The sequence below is a fragment of the Octopus sinensis genome, linkage group LG14 (genome assembly GCF_006345805.1).
Source record: "Octopus sinensis linkage group LG14, ASM634580v1, whole genome shotgun sequence".
NCBI classification, from domain to species: Eukaryota; Metazoa; Mollusca; class Cephalopoda; order Octopoda; family Octopodidae; genus Octopus; species Octopus sinensis.
The window spans coordinates 64,625,093-64,648,818 of NC_043010.1; the positions used below are offsets into that span (position 1 = coordinate 64,625,093).

A 23,726-nucleotide genomic window follows, 5' to 3' on the forward strand; every position below is an offset into this window, starting at 1 on the left:
AATTTTTAACAATCATTTTACTTACGCTTTTGACAATATGGCTTTTTAAATCCAGGTAAGCATCCATTTTCACATTTACTAAGGATTTGGAACTGGCAGTCACTAAGGTGTTTACAGTTACATTGGTATTTCTGGTCTTTCCCAAACAAGCCAACATCACCATAACCTTTACAACTGTCTGAAAACAAATAATATATCAACATTATTAAAACATTTCTTTGAATAATTCTCTTAATAAATAATATTGATTCGTTAATATTAGATAGTATTTAATTTATAAAAAAAGTTATATATTAAGATAGCGTTATGATTTATACACTGTAAAGAGCATTAGCAATCTCAGTGATGAGAAATAAACTAATCCGTATATTAACATCGGTTGGCAAACAGTTTGCTTCTACGCTGCTCCATTGTCTGCCCTGAACATTAATATATTTATATCGCATAATTTTCGGTTGTAAGACATACAATACAAATGATTAGTGATTAAAACAACATATTCTCAAGTTTATTTACGCATATATTTTCTTCACATCTATGACACATTTTTAATGCCATTGTTGTTATTTAGCATCACTCAGCATTCATTCCGTGGACCAATGATCAAAGATTTTACACCCATGTCTATCTTGTTTCCACTTTATCCAGTATGGTTCTTTCTCAGAACAATAGGGTATGATTTTAGCAGGCCAACCAATGAGAAAATGGGTGTCTTTAACCATTGCAGACTTTCAGGTTTTTCATTTTTATCATATATCTTGAATTATTGAAGTTTGTGAGTCCTTCCATTTGGTATATTTTCTCATTGAAAAGCCGCTGGGAGATACCTAGTAGTACTGGGATAATTTAAAGATATAACATTCATAGAAGAGAATAATACACGCATATAGTTTTAAAGTTTTGTTGAGAACTTGACATTGCAGAAAACAACTTGTCAAATTTTACTGCGTGGAGAATAAATCTTTCACAACGTTCAAAACTGAGGTCCATTATAAATTTTATAATCTAAAATACCATATATTCATAAGCAGATATATATATATATATATATATATATATATATATATATATATATATATATCTATATATATATTTAATTATTTTATAGAAGGAGCTTCTACAGGACTAGAACTGTTTCATTCAAAAGAAATCATCAGGAAGCTAGGTGACAGAGTAGTTTTGGCATTTATACATTTAGGCAGGTTTCAAAGGGGTGGTGGTGGGGGAATTTTTGGGGTAGACATGGCGCAAACTATCATTCTTAGGGGAGTGGTCAAAGGAATCGGTGGTAAAGTAGATAAAAGAATAAATAAAAGAATAAATAGAAAAATAGAGTTTTAGGTAAATAAGGAGACTCTCACTTATACATATACATATATATATATATGTACATACACACAACATATATATATATATATACACACACATGTACATATACACATACACACACACACACATACACATATGTATACATATACATACATACATATACACACATATACATACATACACATATACATATATACACATACATATACGTACACATACACACATACACCCATATACACATGTACATATGTACCCGTATACATGTATCTACGTACACGCCCATACCCATACTCATACATACACTTATATATGTCTACACACATATATATATATAAGGGGATATACACCCCCATACACACGCGCTCCCATATCCATATATATATATATATATATATATATATACATACACATATATATACACACACCCATATACACACATATATATACATACATACACATACATACCTATCCATATATATATATATATATATATATATACATATATATATATATATATATATACACACACACACATATATATACACACACTCACATACATATGCATATACATGCACACACATACACACACATTTCTTCCCTTATTTTAATTTTATTTTAATTTTTTACTTTTGTTTTTATTTTTATTTTTATCTTGACCTCGGCCAGCCAGCCCGGCACTGAAGTGATGTCGTCCCAAGGGAACTAGTCTAAAGAGTCCATTTATTGCCCCTCTGCCTTCCTTTCTATCTTTCTACTCACTGATACGAACACAAACACTCACACACGCACACACACTCACACGTACACTCATACACATACACACACGCACATGTTATATTCATACATACATACATACATCTACATACATGCACGTATATACACATACGTACACGTACCTACAAATTCATATCTACACGCATACACATACATACATCTATACACCCACAGAAGACTAGTCCATACATATACACAAATAAATAATATAATATACATATACACATACATACACACATAATATATATATATATATATATATATATATACATATACACATATATACATAATACTTATATATATATATATATATATATATATCATATATATATACATACACATATATACATATATACACACATACATACACGTACGCGCATACCATACCTCATATACATACACATATATACTTACACCAGTCATATGCATACCTACATACCCATACATCCATATATCTATACATATACATACACGTATATATACACACAAGCACATACTAATACACACGCACACACATCTAGCTACATATATAAAAAAGAAACCCAACAAGTCCATACATGTACACACATACACATACATACATGCATATACACATATATACCCATACACATATACACCATACATACACATACACATATATATATATACACACATGTATATATATACATATATACACATACATATACATACACACATGCATACACATACACACACACACGCACATCTATATATACACATAAGTACATACATGCATAAATGTATACATATGTTTATACATATGCACACACATACACACACACGCGCGCATCCTTATAACATAAATACATACATGCATACTCAAATAATAAATAATAAATAATAAATGTATATACATGCAGTTACCCATTATACAGACGGATACATACATATAAACAACACATATATACCTATTTACACATATGTATATATACATACATGCATACCCATACACATAACTCTACATACCTACATATACATAAACACACAAGCGTACACACATATATATATACATATATACATATATATACATATATATATATATATATATATCCACACACATACATATACACATATACATACACACACACATACATATACACGCGCGTAAATACACGCACTCACATACATGCGTATATTCCTACTAACACCCATACGTTTCTATAATATATACAATACATATATACAAGTGTACACATACATATGTGAATAGTCTTAGGAGAAAATATATATACATGAAACAAATGGAAACAAGAGATACACCATAGAGTGACCCTTCATCAGTTATCGTCCGTTTCTCTCTCTCTCTCTCACTCTATCTATCTGTCTATATATATATATATATATATATATATATATATATATTATATAATATATAGTATATATATATATACATGTAAGTATTTATATATACGTATGTATATATGCATCATATATATATATATACATGTTATTTATATTATATAAGATTGAACACCACGCACATCCTTTTCCAACTAAGTTTTATCTATCTATCTATATACGTACATATATATATATATATATATATGTGTGTGTGTGTGTGTGTATAACCAGATTTTAGTGTTGCATCGAGCTGTACCGATATAATATAGGATAAATACAGTACCAATAGCAATAATGCGTGGATGAAATTTATAAGCATTTAATACATCGCTACACACGCTTCCACAAATCACATGCCTCCTAAGACCGCCGTCCGTATTCCTGACACGATTACGTGTAGTTCATGATATTCGTGGACCTCGGGTAAATCACGTCCATGGATTTATTTCTTCAGGTGATAAACATTAATAGATGTTTAACAAAGGGCTGTTTATCCTTTTAACCAGTACGAAGGTTCATTAATTTATGTGGCTATTTAGGTGGGTATTTGTGTGTGTGGAGGAGGGACGAAGTGCTGGAAAGAGAGGGAGGAACGGCAGTTATATGGGGATGGCGGTGTGTCTGGTGATGTTGGGCTTATTTTGCTATTCCGTCTGTACATTCCTTTGTTCGATCTCATTTATGGCATCACTATCTTCAATGAAGTCTGAAGTAAACAGGTCAGTCGTTACAGCCACTACAGCCATCAGCTGTTGGAGTTCGTTGCCCGAATTGATAAATAATTTTTTCTTAGAGTGACCTTTTATTTGTTTCTGCTATTACAGTTGTATATTGTTTAACATCCTAAACATTGGTTTCTTCTTTCCTTGTTCTCTAATATACTAAGGGTGGTTGATGTTATTTCGTTCCAAAATGCATTTTTCTTTCAAATTCAGAAACAATGTTTTGCGTCTATGTTTATCTGATGTGATCACCTCGGAGTGTCTATTTGTGTATTTATCACGTTTTTTCTCTGAGTGCAATGATTTCCTGAGTTTCTTCAAGGCATAAATTGCATCGGGACATCACCGGTGTGTAACTGTTACATGTGTATAAATATATATATATTATATATAATATATATATATATATATATATATATATATATATATATATATATATATATATATATAATATATGTGATGATACAGGTGACATTCCCATCACTTAATGAAATTTAAGTAAATCAGAAAAAGAATAAAGTTTAGTATTGGGTATTTATCAGATGAATGCTATAAACAGGAACATGTTAACTATGTTAGCATCATCTGCTTTTTATAACAAAAGGCATCCATTTTGAAATATTTCAAAATTTTTATTTTTTCCATATTTAAAATTCATATTATTAGTTATATATTTTCTTAAAAGTATGTAGCCTTTGATAAAACTTTCCTAATGACTTCTGCCTAAAATTGATTAATCATAGTTATCAATTGATACATATTTTCTCTTGCTCTAAGTCATTCTCTGTCTTCTTATAGAATACGCATCGTGGTCCTCTTTGTCTTCTTTACTGTGATGGTAATTTACAGAACGGAATCAGTATTTCAAGCATGTGTGAACATGATCACATACAGATAATTGCATATAATAGCACCCACAAAGCAATAAGAAACCGCACTCTATTGAAGGAATCTAAAACTATTACAAGATGATGGAACATGCAAAATATGAGAGTAAGAGCTGGATCATGCTATTCTATTAAATGATATAAAATAACACTAATACTACTAAACTTACCAGGTTTTCTGAAGCAAGTACTTTTACAATAATCAAGTTCCCTCTTATTATCTGCGACGCAATCTCCTTTGGTGATATCACATTGGGCTTTAATATAAATAAAAATAATTTTTTTATTTTTAAGAAACCATCAAGTGAGATACCTTAGAAATCTAGTGGAATATGAAAATATCATATTCATGTCTTTCTCGGCAATAAAAATGACATAAATCAAAACATTTGTTAGTGAAAATAAAAATGAAGGGAAAGCTTTTCAGCGAAAATACAGACCGAAACTTTATTGCCGGGATCGTAATAATGTTATAATATTAAAAGGGTAAAGGGTAAAGACCCCCTTCGGTCATGAATGACCATGGGATTGCACCTAGAAAGTTACCCTCCTAGACACAAGTCCGGGCAAGGTTGTTTATGGAAGACCAGCAGTCGCCCATGCATACCAGCCTCCTCTCTCCACGCCACCAGTGTTATCCAAGGGAAAGACAAAGGTCGATACAGCTTGGCATCTGTGACGTCGCAACTCATTTCTACAGCTGAGTGAACTGGAGCAACGTGAAATAAAGTGCCTTGCTCAAGAACACAACTCGCAGCCCGGTCCGGGATTCGAGCTCACAACCTCACGATCGTAAGCTCGACGCTCTAACCACTGAGCCATGCGCCTTATAATCATATAAACTATATAAAATCATGAGGTCTGTGTAATAAAATACAGTAGATAGTGATTGGCTTGAGGTTTAGAGCTGGAGTAAAGAGTAAGACATGTAGGAGAGGGATTTTTATAGCAATGAGCTTAGAGCAGTTCTAGCAGGCTTAGTTTATTATTGGGCATTAGGTAGATAATGGAATTTTTGCATTCGATAGAGAATAGAGAACGTTTATGTTAAATGCAAAGTAAAATGTGTTCATACTAGTGTATAATTAAAATGATAATTTCAAAAGATTAATAAAAATAGTATCATATAATGGAAATGTTTCGTTTAATAGTAAATTACCTAGGCAGCATAGAGGCATTATCATGGGAGTAATTATTGACCTTGTTTTAGCCGACTTGTACTTGCTTAAAGATTTAGAAAAAGAAAACATTAAGTCTAGTTAGGCAGCTTAGTGCCTGTCGTAGATATAAAGATGATATTTTCGTTCCAAATTATAATTTCTCTGAATGGTCAAGGCCGACAGGAAGCGTTGCTGCTTTCTAGGGCTAAATAGCAGTGGCGTGATTCCCTTCATGGGACTGTCACATTAAGTTGACAGTATACAACTACTCTATCGTACCACTACTGCTTATATTATAGAAATGTAATATTTCAATGAATGATTATTATTTACAGTTTACCATTGGGAGTTTGAGACTAGCATAATTAGTATGAATGTTAATAAGATTAATTATGACGGACATGGAGTGTTTGCAGCGCAAATAACAAGACATCAAAAAATATTTCAAAGCTTGGTTTTTTAGTAGTTATGTCTCTGTCTGATACTAATATCTGGTAGTTCGTTTCATGTTGCTTGTTATTGCTTTCTACTGTTGAAATTTGTGATGACTATGCAGCTTCTTAGGTAATATCTCATTCTATGTCCAGATAATTTGTGGAGTTAGTTATAAGGTTAGTTATCAATATATACGTAACGAGGAGCGTTCATTTACGGTTTTCTCTGACCCCCTTCGCGTTACTGCAGGAAACGGAACTATACATGTATAATCATTCGTCTCTACATGTCACATTGTAAATTGCACCGTTCCACTAGCATTCATTTATCTTTTACGGCTGCTGAAGTGGACCAAGGTGTTATAGTGGAGGCAGTTTTCATTCGAGGTTCTTATACTTGAAAGGTCTTACCAAAAGAGACTTTCAATGAAATTAAAGAAGTTTATGGTGACGATTCACCATCATTCGACTTAGTCAAGCTCCAGCATCACTAGTTCCAATGTGGTCGGACATCGGTGGAAACTTCTCCTGTTCCTGAACGACCGCATTCCGCCATTGATGACGATATCATAAGGTGGATTCCGCTATTTTGGAGGATGGCCGCATAACTATTCGGTAACTCGCTCAAGAAGTGAAGATAAGTATAGGGTCCGCGGACAAAATCATTCACAGCAATTTGCACATGCGGAGGTTGTCTGCTCGATGGAGTCCCCGGATGCTCACACCTTTTCAGAAGCAGGAACGAGTCAAGTGCTCCCAGACAATTTTGGCAATGTGCCAAGAAAACGAGTAGGCTTTTTTCAACAGACTTATCACACAGGATGGAACATGAGTCAATCACTGATCCTGATACTAAAGTCCAGTCGAAGCAATGGAAGCATGATAACTCACCCCCTCCAAAGAAGGCGCGTGCCCAACTCTCAGCAAGCAAGAAGATACTCAGAGTTTTGGGGACCAGCGCAGAATAGTGATGATGCATTTTCTGGAAAAGAGCACCACTTACTCGATGAGAGACATATAGATGGTCTCGAAGAAGACAATAAAACTACTGTTTACCTGATAGATGGGCAAAAGGCATTCTACAACAGAATAAAGGCAACGCGACAGAAGAACGTCAGTGACATTAGTTGCAACCTTTAAAAGGCTGAACATTGGAAATTGAATCAAGAAACAAAAAATGTGAATGAAATTCTGAAACACATCCTAACAAAGAACATCACAGAAACAAATAATTCGATCAAGTATTGTTGTAGCAGAAAATGTGGGTGTTGATGTCAAGAAAAATAAATATATTGGGAGTGACAAAAGAAAAGATCCATGGTAGAAAAGAAGAATATAGGCGGGGTTTGATATGCTCTTGAATTACATGTTAGACCGAAACGAAAGGGAGGAGCTTCAAAGCGAGCAGAAATACAGGGCACTGAACAGAAAGTATGGGTATTGAAAGAAAGAGCTTGAAATTGGTAATGGAGACACTGAAACAGCGCCTCGTTGCAAAGAAAAACGAAGGAATACCAGCAGAATAGCTTATTTCTGTGTAGATCAGAAGAGATTATACAAAGAAATAAATGGAGAGTGTACAGATGAAAAGATGATACCATATAACATTGAAAGTCAAAGGTTGTGGTGTGACATCTGGAGCAAAGACAAGGAGCACAAGAAGGATGCTAAATGGTTGCATCAGTAGTGTGTCCACAACAGGCAGATCTAGTCATTTCAGTTAGGGAAGTGAAGAAGATCAACAAAAACATGGGCAACTTGAAGGCCCCAGGTGCAGATGGGGTTCAAGGCTACTTGATCAAAAGCTTAGTGAATGTCATACACGAATAGCTGCACAAATTAACAGCTTGTTAATTGCCGACCATGTAATAGCAGAGTGGTTGCAATGGGTAGAATAGTGCTGTGCTTGAAAAACATCGTAAAAGACAAAACGGTAGACAATTAGAGGCCGATATCCTGCTTGCTCCATGTGGAAATTATTGACTGGAATAGACGCAGATTCAACGTACGAACATCTGGAAAAAAATGGAGTCCTGCTACATGAGTGGAAGGGTTGCAAGCGTAAGTGCAGAGGTAACAAGGATCAACTCCTGGTAGACAAAATTTTACTTAGAGACTGCAAGAGAAAGAAAACTAACTTACCCATCTCATAGATCTATTATCGTAAGGCATACCATATGATCCCACATTCTTGGATTATGGTATTGCATCGAATGTTGAACGATTGCTTGGAAAAGGTATAGCTAAGTGGCGAACGGAACTGACAGCATATAGAAGTGTAGGGGAATAGAAATCAGGAGTGGCATCTTCCAAGGGAACTTCCTGTCCCCATTGTTCTTTGTTACGTGCATGATACCACTAACACTGATTCTGAGGAAAGCAAAGGCTGTGTACGTTATTCAAGAGCCTCCAACAAAGAGTCAACCCCTTGCTATTCGTGGATGACCTCAAACTTTATGATAAAGCTGAATCCTAAGTCAGTTCCCTTGTTGATACGGTGTATACTGTCAGTGTATCAGAATGGAGTTCGGACTGAAAAAGTGCAGTGTGTTTGTCTTGAAGAGAAGCAAAATTAAATGTACGGATGGGCAAGCGATACCGTCGGGGGAGCTTATGTAACAAATAGAAGAGACGGGCTATAAGTACTTGGGGATATTGGAAATGGATAAATTAATGGAGAAAGAAATGACAGAAGAATTTAAGGTGGTGTACTTGCGCAGACTGAGACTAATCCTTAAATCAAAATTAAACTTACGGAATAAGATTAATGCTATCAACGCCTGGGCAGTTTCACTCCTTAGATATGGAGCAGGAGTAATCGTATCGGCTGTAGACGAACTAAACAGTATATAAAACGACAAGAAAGTTGTTAACTAGATATGGAATACTCCACCCAAAAAGGGACGGAGATAGTCTTTATGCACCAAGAATAAGTGGAGGAAAAGAACTGATTGGATGCGAACACAGCATTAGAGCAGAAGAAAACAACATGATATGTTAAAAATGCCACAGAACCGCTATTCTTGGAAATAAAAAGATCAGGCTTGTATAGGATGGAAGATAAAGCACTCTTGAGAATGAATGAAACTGAAAAAGAATGTATGAACAATTTCAATGGGATGTTGAAGATAAGACAGAAAGAGAAAAAAGATGGATGATTAAAACTGATTTTAAATCGGAAACGGAGGTTCTAATCTGTACAGTCCAAGAACAAGCATTAAGAACCATTTACATCAAATGCAGAATAGATAGCACATCAGAAAGTGGAAAGTGCAGAATTTGCGGACAAAATGGTGAAACCGTATGGAATACTACCAGTGAATGTACGCCACTAGTCCAGAAAAAAATATAAGAGACGTCATGACAACATAGTAAGGATTGTCCATTGGACACTTTGCAATAAGTATGGACTTGACAGAGCAAAACATTGATACGGACACAAACTCGAAGACATCATCGAAAATGATAATCCCAAGATCCTATGGGATTTTATGGAGCAGTTGCAGAAAACAGCACTGCTTGGAAGCCCTCCAAATTTTTTTTAGACTAGGAAGAGGTAGTGAGGTCATTGAGCCTTGCTTCGGATGAGAATATATACTACTAACTCTGTCCTATTATGTTTCTTCATCTTTTGGAAGCAGGAATGTTAAACCATTAAGTAGGCAAGAGGGAATCATACTAGGATGTTGTAAAACATTGTTCTGTTAGCAGTTCAGTCGTTGCGTTTTTCCAAGGAATCTAATGCTCTTAGCTTAGTTTTTCCTTGGGGCTGGCCAGATTGGAGCAATCTTAAGATTAATCAGCCGAAATTGCGAGGATGATCCGGTTCTTGACTGAAGATAAAAGGCTTCGAATGACCCGTCCGTGTTTTATTGTATCGTCTATCTGGATGTTTTGTCGTCCCTTTTTGTATCACCTGGTTGTCCGGATGTTTTGCGTTATTGTCCCATTTTGCATTTTATTTTATATATATATATATATATATATATATATATATAATACCTACACACACACACACACACACACACACATATATATATATAATATATATATATAATATATATATATGGAGAATTCACAACAAATTGAAACGAAAGTCGAAGACAGGTGGTGTAGACAACAAACAGTTGTGTTAGTATAACGCTCGGGGGGTGAAAACGTCTTTAACGTTTCGAGCTTACGGTCTTCCACAGAAAGAAACAAGGAGACATAATAAAGAGAGAAAATAAAGAATGTGTAGTGGCTAAGTGATCTATCATGGCGTATATATATATATATATATATATATATAAATATAGATAGATATGTATATATGTATGTATGAATGTATATGTGTGTCTGTGTTTCTCCCCCAGCGATGTTGACAACCGATGCTGGTGTGTTTACGGCACCTTACTTTAGCGTCTTGGGAAAGAGACCGATAGAATAAACACTAGGCTTACAAAGAATAGGTCTTGGGTTGATTTGTTCGACTAAAGGCAGTGCTCCAGCATGGCTGCAGGGAAATCATCGAAACAAGTAAAAGAAAATATATGTATATATCTATGCACAATTTGTGTGTGCGTGCGTGTGTGTAATATCTGATTTGATATGTGCACCACCACAATTTTGTTCCAGTCTTGATCACAACCGTTCGACGAACGGAATCGCGAACTCTGAGTGGTAGTTTGGTGGTGTTTTTGCAGATTTTGTTCAATGGACACGAGTGAGTCACTTGAAATCTGCTGGTGTCCTTGCAAACCTTTTGGCAAATGGGACAAGTTGAAAACTGCATTTGCTTGAGTGGTTGTGGATCATTTACTGAGTTTCGTTGAGTCGAGGACAAGGCCTGCTTTGCTTCGTGCCACAAAACTACAATTGTAGGTAAGATTGCTATACACACACTCATATACGTATATATATACGTATGCATGTATATATTATATACATAGATATGCACACACTCACACACACAAACACACATATATGCAAATGTATATTTCCATACAAGACATGTTTACATACATATGTATACATGTGCGTGTATGCATATCTCTCTCTCCCCCCTCTCTCTCTAAATATATATATATATATATATATATATAGATATATATGTATAACGGGAAAGTTTACGAAAATAAACAAAAGACGAAGGCTGGTGGAGTACAAACAATGTATTAGTATGACGCTCAGGAATAGAAATAGAACAAGTGTTTTACGTTTCGAGCCTACGCTCTTCGACAGAAATATACACAGAAAAAAAGACAAGGAGAGAAACAAGGAGAGCAAAAATGCGTGTAGGAGCTAACGATCTATCATGGCGTTCTGACTTCAGGCAGAGGTCAGAGGTCAGAGGTCAGACGTTAGACGCTAGAGGGACAGTAGGGGAGATAACAGGGTCAAGTGACTTCCAAAACAAAGGTGCGTGTGTGTATAAGAGACTATGTATGTGCGTGTGAAAGAGGGCTGGTGGTCAGGACGTATGTATGTATGTATGTATGTATGTATGTATGTATGTATGGGTGTGGAGATATGGGGATGGGTGTGTAGGTGGTGTGTTGTGACGTAATATATGTGTATGTATGTGTAGGTGTAAAGATGTAGGGATGGGTGTGTGGGCGGTGTGCTGTGGGTGGTGTGTTGTGATGTGTAATGTTGTATGGTGTAGTGTAGTGTGGTGTGATATTGTGGGGAGGTGGGGGCGAGAGTGGGGAAAACCCATGTGGGGTGTGGGTTCGTCTGGAGGTTGGGGTAGAGTGGGGGTTGTGGGGAGAGTGAGAGGGGGGAAAGTTGAGCCCAACAGCGTAAAAGAGCGAAGAGAGAAGATTAGTACCTGTTCACGGCGCAAGCGGGAATCTGGATGGCCTCTGTGCAAGGTCAATCCGAACACAGACAGGTGTTGCAAGGAGTGACCGGTGGAGCGGAAATGGCGTGAGACTGGATATATATATATATATATATATATATATATATATATATATATATATATATATGTATGTATGTATGTATGTATGTATGTATGTATGTATGCATATGCATTTGCATACATCCACTGATATAGAAATATGTATGCGTATTTATATGCACAAACATCGTCGAAGCTAATGGGCTTCTTCCTGACATATGAAACTTATTATTTATCTTGCTGCTGTCAGCCTTCTTCCATTTTCTACTTGTGTTTCTCTCTGTCCCTGTGCTTTATTCTTCTTTCTTTTAACTCCAAAGTCTTTTCTGTCTTTTCTTGTGTTCTTTGTCGCTCCTCAGTTCTTCTGCTCGTTAATTGACATGGGACTTTGATGTTTCCGTATTGTAAATTCTGCTTGCTTTCTCTGTATTTAGAAGTCAAGAAGGCTCTATGCAAATGAAAACTGTTTTGTATCTGTGGTATGTGCAGTTGACTTGTGTGTATTTGAAAAATTAGACAATTGCTTTTCTTTCAATTAAATTTATCTCATGCATGTATCTGAGCATGTCAAAATTGTCTAATTGAGATACGTTTATTGTTTTGTCTCTCGTCATCTATCCTAGAAGAGCGCAAGCTCGAAACATTGAAAACTCCTTTCAATTTGTTTGCTTTTTTATCTCGACTTCTTGTCCCATAGATATATATATATATATATAAGGATCGTATGTAGAAAACATAAGCACACTGTAAGATGTAAAGCACTATATATTAAAAGTGGAGAAAGCTGGTTTACTGGATTACCATGGGTTCCCTTCCATTAAGGGTATAGCTTTATGACGTATCTTCAGATCCCAAAACATGTTGACCTAAGACCTCTTCGAAATATGGAGGGGGAAAGCCGCGTTACCAAGGTAAACAGTAGGGGATTATCTCTCTTTGACATTGGCTATTTATTTCTGGCTGTGCCGCCATCTTGTGGGCTCGAAACAGCAGCAGGAATTTCCTAAAATGTAAAGATGGCCTGAAAATCTCCGTTCTATAGTTAAGGATGTTCCCTGCTTCGAGCGAGACTTTTAGGATTCTCGCGCAAGTACCGAAGCGCAAGAGGAGCCTAACGTCAAAGAAGTCTGCTGCTGTGAGGTTGGCTGCTATGCTGATCTTCAAACCCATGGAGGCAAATGTGCCGATTAAGATTTTCCAAAGCCTATCTAGTGTATACCCGCTTGCTCCCCAATAGATAGCCGAGGCGTCGTTTCTGCAGAGGACAAAGAGGAAAGAGGGGAACTTATTCCCAAGGGTATCTACGATATACAACTCAATGAGGTCGCATACTTCAGCGCTGTTGTAGGTTCCCATCGCTACGTCAAAGAGCCCGTGGGGTCGGATTGCTCGACCCATGCCGAACCTTTGTTGAACAGCGCTGTTCTTCTGGTATGCATAATAATTTTTACATCGCTGTCTCTAATACTCGTGAAACCCCTAGCGAAAGAAAACGCCTTGGTCAGTAGCCCTAAGCCAGCAGGTATTGGGTTTGACGATACGCCACAAAGCTAAACCTTTTATGGACGGAACCACATGGTTAATTCCATAAACCGGCTTTTACTTTTAATATGTATATATGTGTGTGTGTATGTTGTGTGCATGTATGTATGGATGGATGGATTGTTGTATTTATGGACCAGGCTACAAATTGCAGAGTAAGCCACTATAAGGGCTGTAATTTATAGACGTATGTAGTTTAAATCAAATATATCCAATCATTAATGATTATCTCATTAAGTAGATATAAAATATAATCATTTCGTATCTCCTGTTTTTCTTTCTACTCTACATAAACATATGCACGCGCATATATATATATATATATATATATATATATATATATATATATATATATATATATGTGTGTGTGTGTGTGTGTGGTGTGTGTGTGTGTATGTATGTATAATTAAATAAGGTACTATTACCATTAATAATATTAATAACTTTATAATAAAGTGGCCTGACAGTTTATACCTATATAGGTAAACTATAGAAATAAATTAAGTAGGGTATTAGCATACGACTTGCTAAAAATAGAGCTGACTGTCCAAAGTCACAAACTTCCCACTATTAAGATATACACACGACGAATGTAACGAATATAACAGGAATAGGCTTACATTGTATGAACTACAGAAGCAAGAAGAGAGAGATATTCCGGTATTAATTGCTTTCAACTTTCGTATCAATATACTTAAGGCTCATCAGTTTTTGAAAATATTCATTACACTACACCTTGCGCGTTCTTTCATTCGAATGCCCGCGCGGCATTCAAAAATGAACATAAAATGATCCGGTACAACATAAAACTGTGTAAGGTATTATTACCATTAATAATAATAATAATAATAATAATAATAATAATAATAATAATAATAATAATAACAATAATGACAATAATAATAATATAATAATAATGGTAGTAGTAGTAGTAGTAATGAAGTGGCCAGCAAGTTTATACCTATATCGGTAAAATATACAAATAAATTAAGTAGAGTACCGGAATATCACGCTAAAAATCGAGCTAACACACCAAAACCACAAATTTCTCTCTATTAAAATACACACGTCGAATATAACGAATATATAGGGTTCATACGGCTGTAAAAATCAACTAATGTTCAATAAAGCCATAACTGAAGACAGCCGTAGAAAGAAGAAGGGTCTAAGTATGGCCTGGATCGATTACCGAAAAGCTTTTCATAGCATTTCCCACACATGGATCCAATAAACAATAGACATGAACAAGTCAGCACCAATAATCATGAAATATATACCATAAATGTCACCAACAGATGACAGCGTTTCTCTAAAAGAAATGGAGAAACATTTGAAATACAAAACCTGGAAATAAAGGTAACTCGAATATGGAGTCTAAAAACACAAACAATTCCTTCATAATAGACGCATTGGGTATGATTAAAAAAAAGTATTCAGAGAAATACATAGTAAAAACACTAGGACTAACAAATATATATAACATTGAGAAAATAGTACTACTAATCACCTTACACATCCTACGTAAAACACTTTCAGTACAGTAACAATAAGAACTTCGCGACAAACCTCAGCATATACCCAAATCAGACAGAACTGCGAACGGTGATAAAAATAAGACTACTTAATAATAATAATAATAATAATAATAAATTGATAAATATGGAGACCTAAGGATTGAGATCGATAAGATGTGGCATCTACGATAAAGGTTATCTCTATTGTCATCTGAAAACTTTAGAGATACCCTACTATTTAGATGCCTTGTAAAAGTCGGTATTATTGGAACTGCGAGCATATTGCCTAAGGGGCTGTCTGTCTGAGGTCCTTGTTGTGACTTCACAAACAGTACAAAACCACGGCAGACACAATATCTTCAATCAACAACTTTACGATATTGTATACTGTGCTACGTCTATAATAATAATAATAATAATAATAATAATAATAATAATAATAATAATAATAATAATAATAATAATAATAATAATAATAATAATAAATATAATAATAATATAAATAATAATAATAATAAATAATAATAATAATATAATATAATAATAATAATAATAATAATAATAATAATAATAATAATAATATAATAATAATAATAATAATAATAATAATATAATAATAACAATAAATAATAATAATAATAATAATAATAATAATAATATTAATGATAATAATAATAATAATATGGTTATAGTGGTTTAAACTTTTGCCACAAAGTTTTAGAAGGTATTAGGTTGTCAAGAAAGTTCTTACGGAAGTTCTAATTTGGGTTTTAAATGATGCATTTTCAAATTAATTTTCGTTAAATTACTTTGACTTTATATATCATTTTAAAGACCGTTTTTTCTCTCTGTCTAATCGTGTTGCTCATTTTCTTTTTGAATAATTAGGCCTTTTTCCGGAACGTTGAACACAGCATGGACTAAAAGCAAATTCGCATAATTTTCTTATTCCAGTTCAAGCTAGGCCGAAAAGGTTCTGAAACAGCTCGCGAGATCAACGATGCGTTTGGCCCAGGAACCACTAATGAACGTACAGCACAATGGTGGTTCAAGAAATTTCGTAGCGGTGACGAGAATCTTGATGATGATAAGCGTAGTGGTCGGCCATCAGATGTTCGCAGCAATCAACTAAGAGCCTTAGTCGAAGTCAATCCACGCACGACTGTTCGAGAGCTTGCCTCTGGATTAAACGTAACGTATACGACAATTTCCAATCACTTGAAAGAGACTGGAAAAACAAAAATACTTGAGAAATGGGTGCCGCACAAATTGAAGGACAACCAAAAACGACGCCGTTTTGAAGTATCGTCTTCCCTTCTTTTGCGCAACAGGAACGACCGTTTCTCAACCGGATTGTGAATTGCGATGAAAAGTGGATTCTTTACGACAACCGGCGACGCTCAGATAAGTGGTTGGACGCCGACGAAGCTCCACGGCACTTTTCGAAGCCGATATTGCACCAAAAGAAGATCATGGTGACTGTTTGGTGGTCTACGGCCGGTCTCATCCATCACAGCTTTTTGGATCCATGCGAAATCATTACAGCGGAGAAGTACTGTCAGTAAACGGATGAAATGCATAAGAAACTCCGACAACAATAGAAAAGGACCAATTCTTCTCCACGACAACGCTCGGCCGCACGTCGCACAAGTGACTTTGCAGAAGTTGAACCGCCATACTCACCAGACCTCTCGCCTACCGACTACCACTTTTTCAAGCATCTCGACAGCCTCCTGCGTGAGAAATGCTTCAAAAACCAAGACGATGCCAAACACGCCTTCAACGACTTCATCGCCAACAGAACGCAGGATTTTTACGCTACTGGCATAAAGAAACTTGTTTGGCGTTGGCAAAAGTATGTTGATTCTGGTGTCTATTTCAATTAATAAAGTTTTATTTCAGCCGAGATATGTCCATCTGAATTTAAAAGTTAAAAACCGCAAGAACTTTCTTGATAACCTAATATTTCTATAGATTTACGTTGATACAATTAGAGAAAATATTACAAAACAATTTAGATATAGATTAAGGGGCAGTATGTGGGCACACATGCCGAAGGTCCCTGGCGGAAGATGTGAGCACTGGACACTTGCCTGACATGGATAAGGACACAAGTTTTCACTGTTTTATCCTTTAAACAACCGGAAAAGCAGTGCACATAAGCCTTCAGCGAGATCTCGTTGCTGAAGGGATACGGAAGAAGGAATGCATCTTCAAACTGATTGTCTGGACAAAACACCTTTAAGAGTGGACACGGCTTATGAAATTCAAGTTGCCGTATGGAGTTTTAAAGCCGTGTTTTGTGTTAAATTAAGCAACGAAGTAGGCCGTAGCAGGATTTGAACTCTAGAAAAGATAGAACCGGAACAGTTAACGCAACATCGGACTCTACGTTCATAAATTTCGGCTGACGTATCGCATAGAATTGGTACTTTCATTATGAACTCCATAGAGAGAGATGCAAACAGGATATGTTAATATAAGCGAGCTATAGTGTAAATTTGGGAGGCCTTTTAATGTGTGGGGTGGGGCGAAGATTATATGTGCGTGTGCGGGTGTGTATGCGACTGTTTGCGTGTATGTATTTGAATGTGTGTGTTTGAAGGAAATGTTAACCATTTTCCATACTTTCTCGAGGTAAGCAAATAGGAATAAACAGTTGTATCTAAAGACAAAAGTCGTGTTGCACGGTGTAATTAACTGTATGTTTGCATGTATATATATATATACAAGTTTTATAGAAATTTCTTTCAAAGTTCCTATTTTGTTTTTCACACATCAACTTGTGCAAGTTTTACAATACAGAATGTTAGATATAAAAAACCTAGCTGTCTCTTTCAATACATACCAATCTATGCAAATTAAAGTCGAAATATGTTACAACATATAGAATTTTCTCAATAAGGCCAAGAAAAAATGATGTTTTATAAACACATTCTACCAGTATACGAAGTTTAAAAGTGGTTAGTTAACTAGAAATTGTGTTGAAAACTGCCGTTCAAAAGGAAAAGATCCAATACATACTTGGAAATAAATGTTGTTGATCAAAACATGGCATTATTACAATAATTCATTTTTTATTATTACTATTATTATCATTAATTCATAAATTAAGAAATTAAAATTTATCAATAAATTTAAAATCATTTAGTATAATTAAGATAGCACATTTAAAATTAATATTAAACTACGAATATAAATATTATTTAACAGCCAGTAAAAATATTAGATAATGATTTTAGATTTTCTATCTTAATTATACCAAATGATTATACATTTATAAACAAATTTTAATTTCTCAATTTATTAATTAATGATGATAATAGTAACAATAATAAATGAAAGATTGTAATAATGCCATATTTTGATCAAAACATTTATTTCCAAGTTCGTCTTTCTGGTTTTTTAAATAGATATTTTATTTATAAATATATAAACTTTTACTTGAATAGAAAGATTATTTACTTTTCCCCTCTGATAAACTAAATAATTTAGTATATATTATTTGCGTTTTACTGAGTTTTCCGTTCTGTTGAATATGTAAATAAGGACAATTATCGGTCAGTTGTTTTTAGGTGGGGTTTTGTTTGTGCCGAGAAAGGGTATTTATTATAAATTCTTTTCTACTCTTGGGAGAAGGCCCGAAATTTTGTGAGAGGGGGCCTGTTGATTAGATCAACTCCAGTACGCAACTGGTACTAAATTTATCGACTCTGAAAAGTTGAAAGGCAAAGGCGACCTCGGCAGAATTTGAACTCAAAACGTAAAGACAGACGAAATACCTATTTATTTATTACCCAGGAGGGGACAAACAAGGACAGTCAAGGGTATTGAGTCGATTACATCGACCACAGTGCGTAACTGGTACTTAATTTATCGACCCCGAAAGGATGAAGGGCAAAGTTGACGTCGGCGAATTTGAACTCAGTACGAAACGGCAGACGAAATACCTATTTCTTTACTACCCACAAGGGGCTAAACACAGAGAGGTCAAACAAGGACAGACAAACGGATTAAGTCGATTATATCGACCCCAGTGCGTAACTGGTACTTAATTTATCGACCCCGAAAGGATGAAAGGCAAAGTCGACCTCGGCGGAATTTGAACTCAGAACGCAGCGGCGGACGAAATAACACAAAGCATTTCGCCCGGCGTGCTAACGTTTCTGTCAGCTCACCGCCTTTACCAGCTCACCGCCTTTGCTAGCTCACCGCCTTATGCCAGCTCACCGCCTTAATCATGGATTACATTGACCACAACATGTTGTATTCTGTTCACCAGGAAATACTCAAACAACTGTAGAAGTTCTCCACGGATTCCAACATTTCTCAATTTTAACAGTAGGATATCATGGTTAAATCTGTCGAACGCTTTACTGAAGTCAAGATGTATGGCAGCAGAGTTGGAACTTGTTCCCAAGGCTGTAAGAGCTGTGTTAGACAGACCCTGCCTCAGCGAAATCCATGCTGGTTTGAATTTAGGTGTTTGTGACTCGCCCAGGTAGTCAGCTATCCTTAATCTTACCACTCTTTCAAACAATTTAATGATGTGGGAGGTGAGTGAGATTGGGCGATAGTTGACTGCGGGGGATCTGTTTCCCTGTTTGAAAACCGGGATAACAGACTGGGATCGGAGTTGTTTCGGTGTATAACCTGAATCTAAAGAATTTCTCCAGCAGTTGGTCAGAGGGACTGCATGTCAGTGTCTACATTCCTTCAGGAGACGAACGCGGAATCCATCAGGGTCTACAGCAGAATAGTTTTTGACGTCATTTATTGCTTCTATGACGTCTGAAGCAGTGAAGGTTATGTCCGAGATTTTATGTTGGGAATCGACTTCGTTTACATCCTTATGTCAATATCAGGGGGATCCCTAAAGAGAGCAGTGTTGTTTCTGCGGTATTTCTGCCATTTCTTTAGCATCGTGATGGAGAACGCCGTTATCATCGATAAATGAATGGATCAATGGGTGAGACAGCTGTTCTATTCTTATTTGCATATGAATAGAACCTTTATGGGTTCTCTCTTTACTCTTTTACTCTTTTACTTATTTCAGTCATTTGACTGCGGCCATGCTGGAGCACCGCCTTTAGTCGAGCAAATCGACCCCAGGATTTGTAAGACCCCAGGCTTACGAATTTGTACGTACTAGGTCTCTTTTGTCGAACCGCTATGTTACGGGGACGTAAACACACCAGCATCGGTTGTCAAGCGATGTTGGGGGACAAACACAGGCACACAAACACATACACAAGCATACATACATATATGTATATATATATATATATATATATATATATATATATATATATATATATATATATATATCTATATATATATATTATATATATAATATATACCAATTAGTAAATAAATGGCACAACTAAGTACCGATATTTACTGGAAATAGCGAACGAAAAAATACGACGCTAATGTGTAGCTTCACCGCGTATGTATTAGCAAAAGTGCGTGTGTGCAACAAATTAGAGAAAAAAAAACCGTCTTGCCTCCAGGGAGAACATCTGAAAGATGAAACACCCGGAAAAGGATACTTTTGACTGGAAGGCAATACTTTGTATTGCATTACTGATATATATATATATATATATATATATATACGACGGGATTCTTTCAGTTTCAGTTTCCGTTTATCAAATCCACTCACAAGGCTTTGGTCGGCCTCATGCTACAGTAGAAGACACTTGCCCAAGGTGCCACGTAGTAGGACTGAACCCGGAACCATGTGGTTGGTAAGCAGGCTACTTACCACACAGCCACTCCTGCGCTTGTTTGATTTTTTTTTTTTTTTTGATTAACCACTGTTCCTCTGCAGCTCCTTCGTTTTCAACGGAGGTTTTCATGTCGGTCTGCAGATGAAGTTTATCCAACTCCAGCCTTTTCATTGTTGTTGAATGTGGATGTTGTATATGTGAGCATTTTGTTTTATTTTTTCCTCTAGGGAACCGATTTCTGTCAGTTTGTGGATTTCGTAGGAGCGTATTTTGAGCATGTATAGGTGACAATGTTCTCAAAGTGCTGCCATGTGGTCTCAATGTCAGTGGAACCGAGAGTGAAGGTCCAATCGATAGAGGACTAAACCTACCTGATTGCTACCCAGTCCGATTTGTGGTAGTTTATGCTGTCAAGTGCAGTGGAATGGGATTGACTGGTCTGGTTTTGAAATATCGTATCGTATTATATTATATTATATTATGATACATTATGTTATGTTACACTTACTCACACATATGTATGTACATGTTCACTAAACTGCAGCCGTGTTAGTGGTCCGGCTGAATAGGTTTATCGATATTTATGCCAAACTCTGAACTTTGGGTTTTTTTTTAAACTTTCATTTCAGTCATGTATGTATTGTAGTGAGTTTCTATTAACTCAACGCTAGGATATGGGACATGAGCATAAAAAAAGACGCATTTTAGTGGGGCGGTGAATCAGTAACGGTCTTAGAGAAATGTCCAAAGATAAACACACATCCATAAACAGATATATATATGTATATATGTATGCATATATGTCTATTTCCCTCTCTCTCACACACACTCTCTCTATGTCTGTATATGTATATATATATATATATATATATATATATATATATATATATATCACACATATATGTACATACATACTTACATATATTTATATATAGGTTGATATATATAAATATATACATATATATGCAAACACACACGCGTGCGCACACACACAACCACATATATACATACACACACAGACACACATACATACATATATACGCATACCCACACGTACATACACACGCATGTATACAAGAGGGATTTCAGTAACATTGATCGATTTGAATCTATAGACGAAAATAGTTGCGTATCGTGTCACACAAGGAGATTGAACCAGAGACCACGAGGTTAAGAATATACGTATGTGTGTTTAGTTATTTATTTACATAAATATGTCTATATATATATAATATATAGATGTGTGTGTGCGTGTTTGTGTATCTATATATATGTGACTATATGTAAGAAGAGAGGGAGAGGCGGTGAGCTGGCAGAAACGTTAGCACGCTGAGCGAAATGCGTAGATGTATTTCGTCTGCCGTTACCTTCTGAGTTCAAATTCCGCCGGGGACGACTTCGCCTTTCATCCTCTCGGGGTCGATAAATAAAGTACCAGTTTCGCACTGATTCGATAAAATCGACTTAATCCCTTTGTCTGTCCTTGTTTGACCCCCCTATGTTTAGCCCCTTGTTGGTAGTAAAGAAATATGTAGGTAAGCAGAGAGATATCGAGAAGGAGAATAATAGAGAGAGAGAGAGAGAGAGGGGAGCAGGAAGAAAGAGAGCTGAGCTGCATAGAGAAAACATGAAACATCAAAAATACATTATCAAATAATTAGGATAGACATTAATTACCACTAACACATTTAATCAGCATATGTGGAGACAGTAATTAGACGGAAAGAAAGAATAAGAATTTTTAAAAAATATTGTTTACATACACAGTGTAAAAATCTGTTTGATTGATGGGATCAATAATATTCCAAAGTAGAAAACTATTACGTTTCCAGTCGGCATTGCTAAAGACTTCTACGTCCAAAAGAATAACCGCATCTGACAGTTTCGGATTAGCTATGATAGTTTCAACAATCTTATCCGGAAAAAAGGAAACGACACAATAGCTTTGTTTGTTGTCTCCTTCTAAGAGGAAGAACGGCCATGCCCACTTATTAAGTGATCTCATTACTGAAACACAACTCCATAACACAGAAATTGTTTACACACGGATGTACAAATTCGTTTTTAAGTGTCTCTATGCAGACTTAGAACAGGATCATGTGAGTGAGTGTGTACGTAAATGTGCGTGTGTGTTTAGTGCGCGAGTGTGTGTGTGTGTTTTCTTTCCTCACCCCTATGATCAAAGACTCTGGAAGTGTCACGCAGAGGGACTGAACTCGAAACCGTCTTGATTAGCAGTGATTCGGTCAAGATTTGCCTCTGTGTTTGTGTGTGTGTGCATGCGTGTGCCCACAAATTCAAAGCTGAAACTCAAACGTGAGTATTGCTCCATGCTTCCCTAATTTAGGTGATTAATTAGTGTTGATTAGACGCTGGAGACTATCTAAGC

General features: G+C 35.8%; 1 protein-coding gene across 1 annotated transcript; it reads right to left on the reverse strand.

The window, feature by feature from the left end:
• Positions 1 to 23,472, reverse strand: LOC115219451. The gene is made up of 3 exons (XM_029789617.2): positions 23,101 to 23,472; positions 5,242 to 5,328; positions 1 to 178 (listed from the first exon to the last, which is right to left on the reverse strand). The coding sequence occupies exons 1-3, from the start codon at positions 23,174 to 23,176 to the stop codon at positions 18 to 20; spliced, it is 324 nt and encodes a 107-aa protein (XP_029645477.1). The 5' UTR covers positions 23,177 to 23,472; the 3' UTR covers positions 1 to 17.
• Positions 23,473 to 23,726: the final 254 nt, after the last annotated feature.

Coding starts and splice junctions, on each gene's coding strand:
- LOC115219451 (XM_029789617.2), bottom strand. CDS start 23,176: ATGCCGACTGGAAACGTAATAGTTTTCTACTTTGGAATATTATTGATC. Junction 5,329..23,100: donor CAAACAGATTTTTACACTGT/GTATGTAAACAA, acceptor TTTATATTAAAG/CCCAATGTGATATCACCAAA. Junction 179..5,241: donor TACTTGCTTCAGAAAACCTG/GTAAGTTTAGTA, acceptor ATTTGTTTTCAG/ACAGTTGTAAAGGTTATGGT.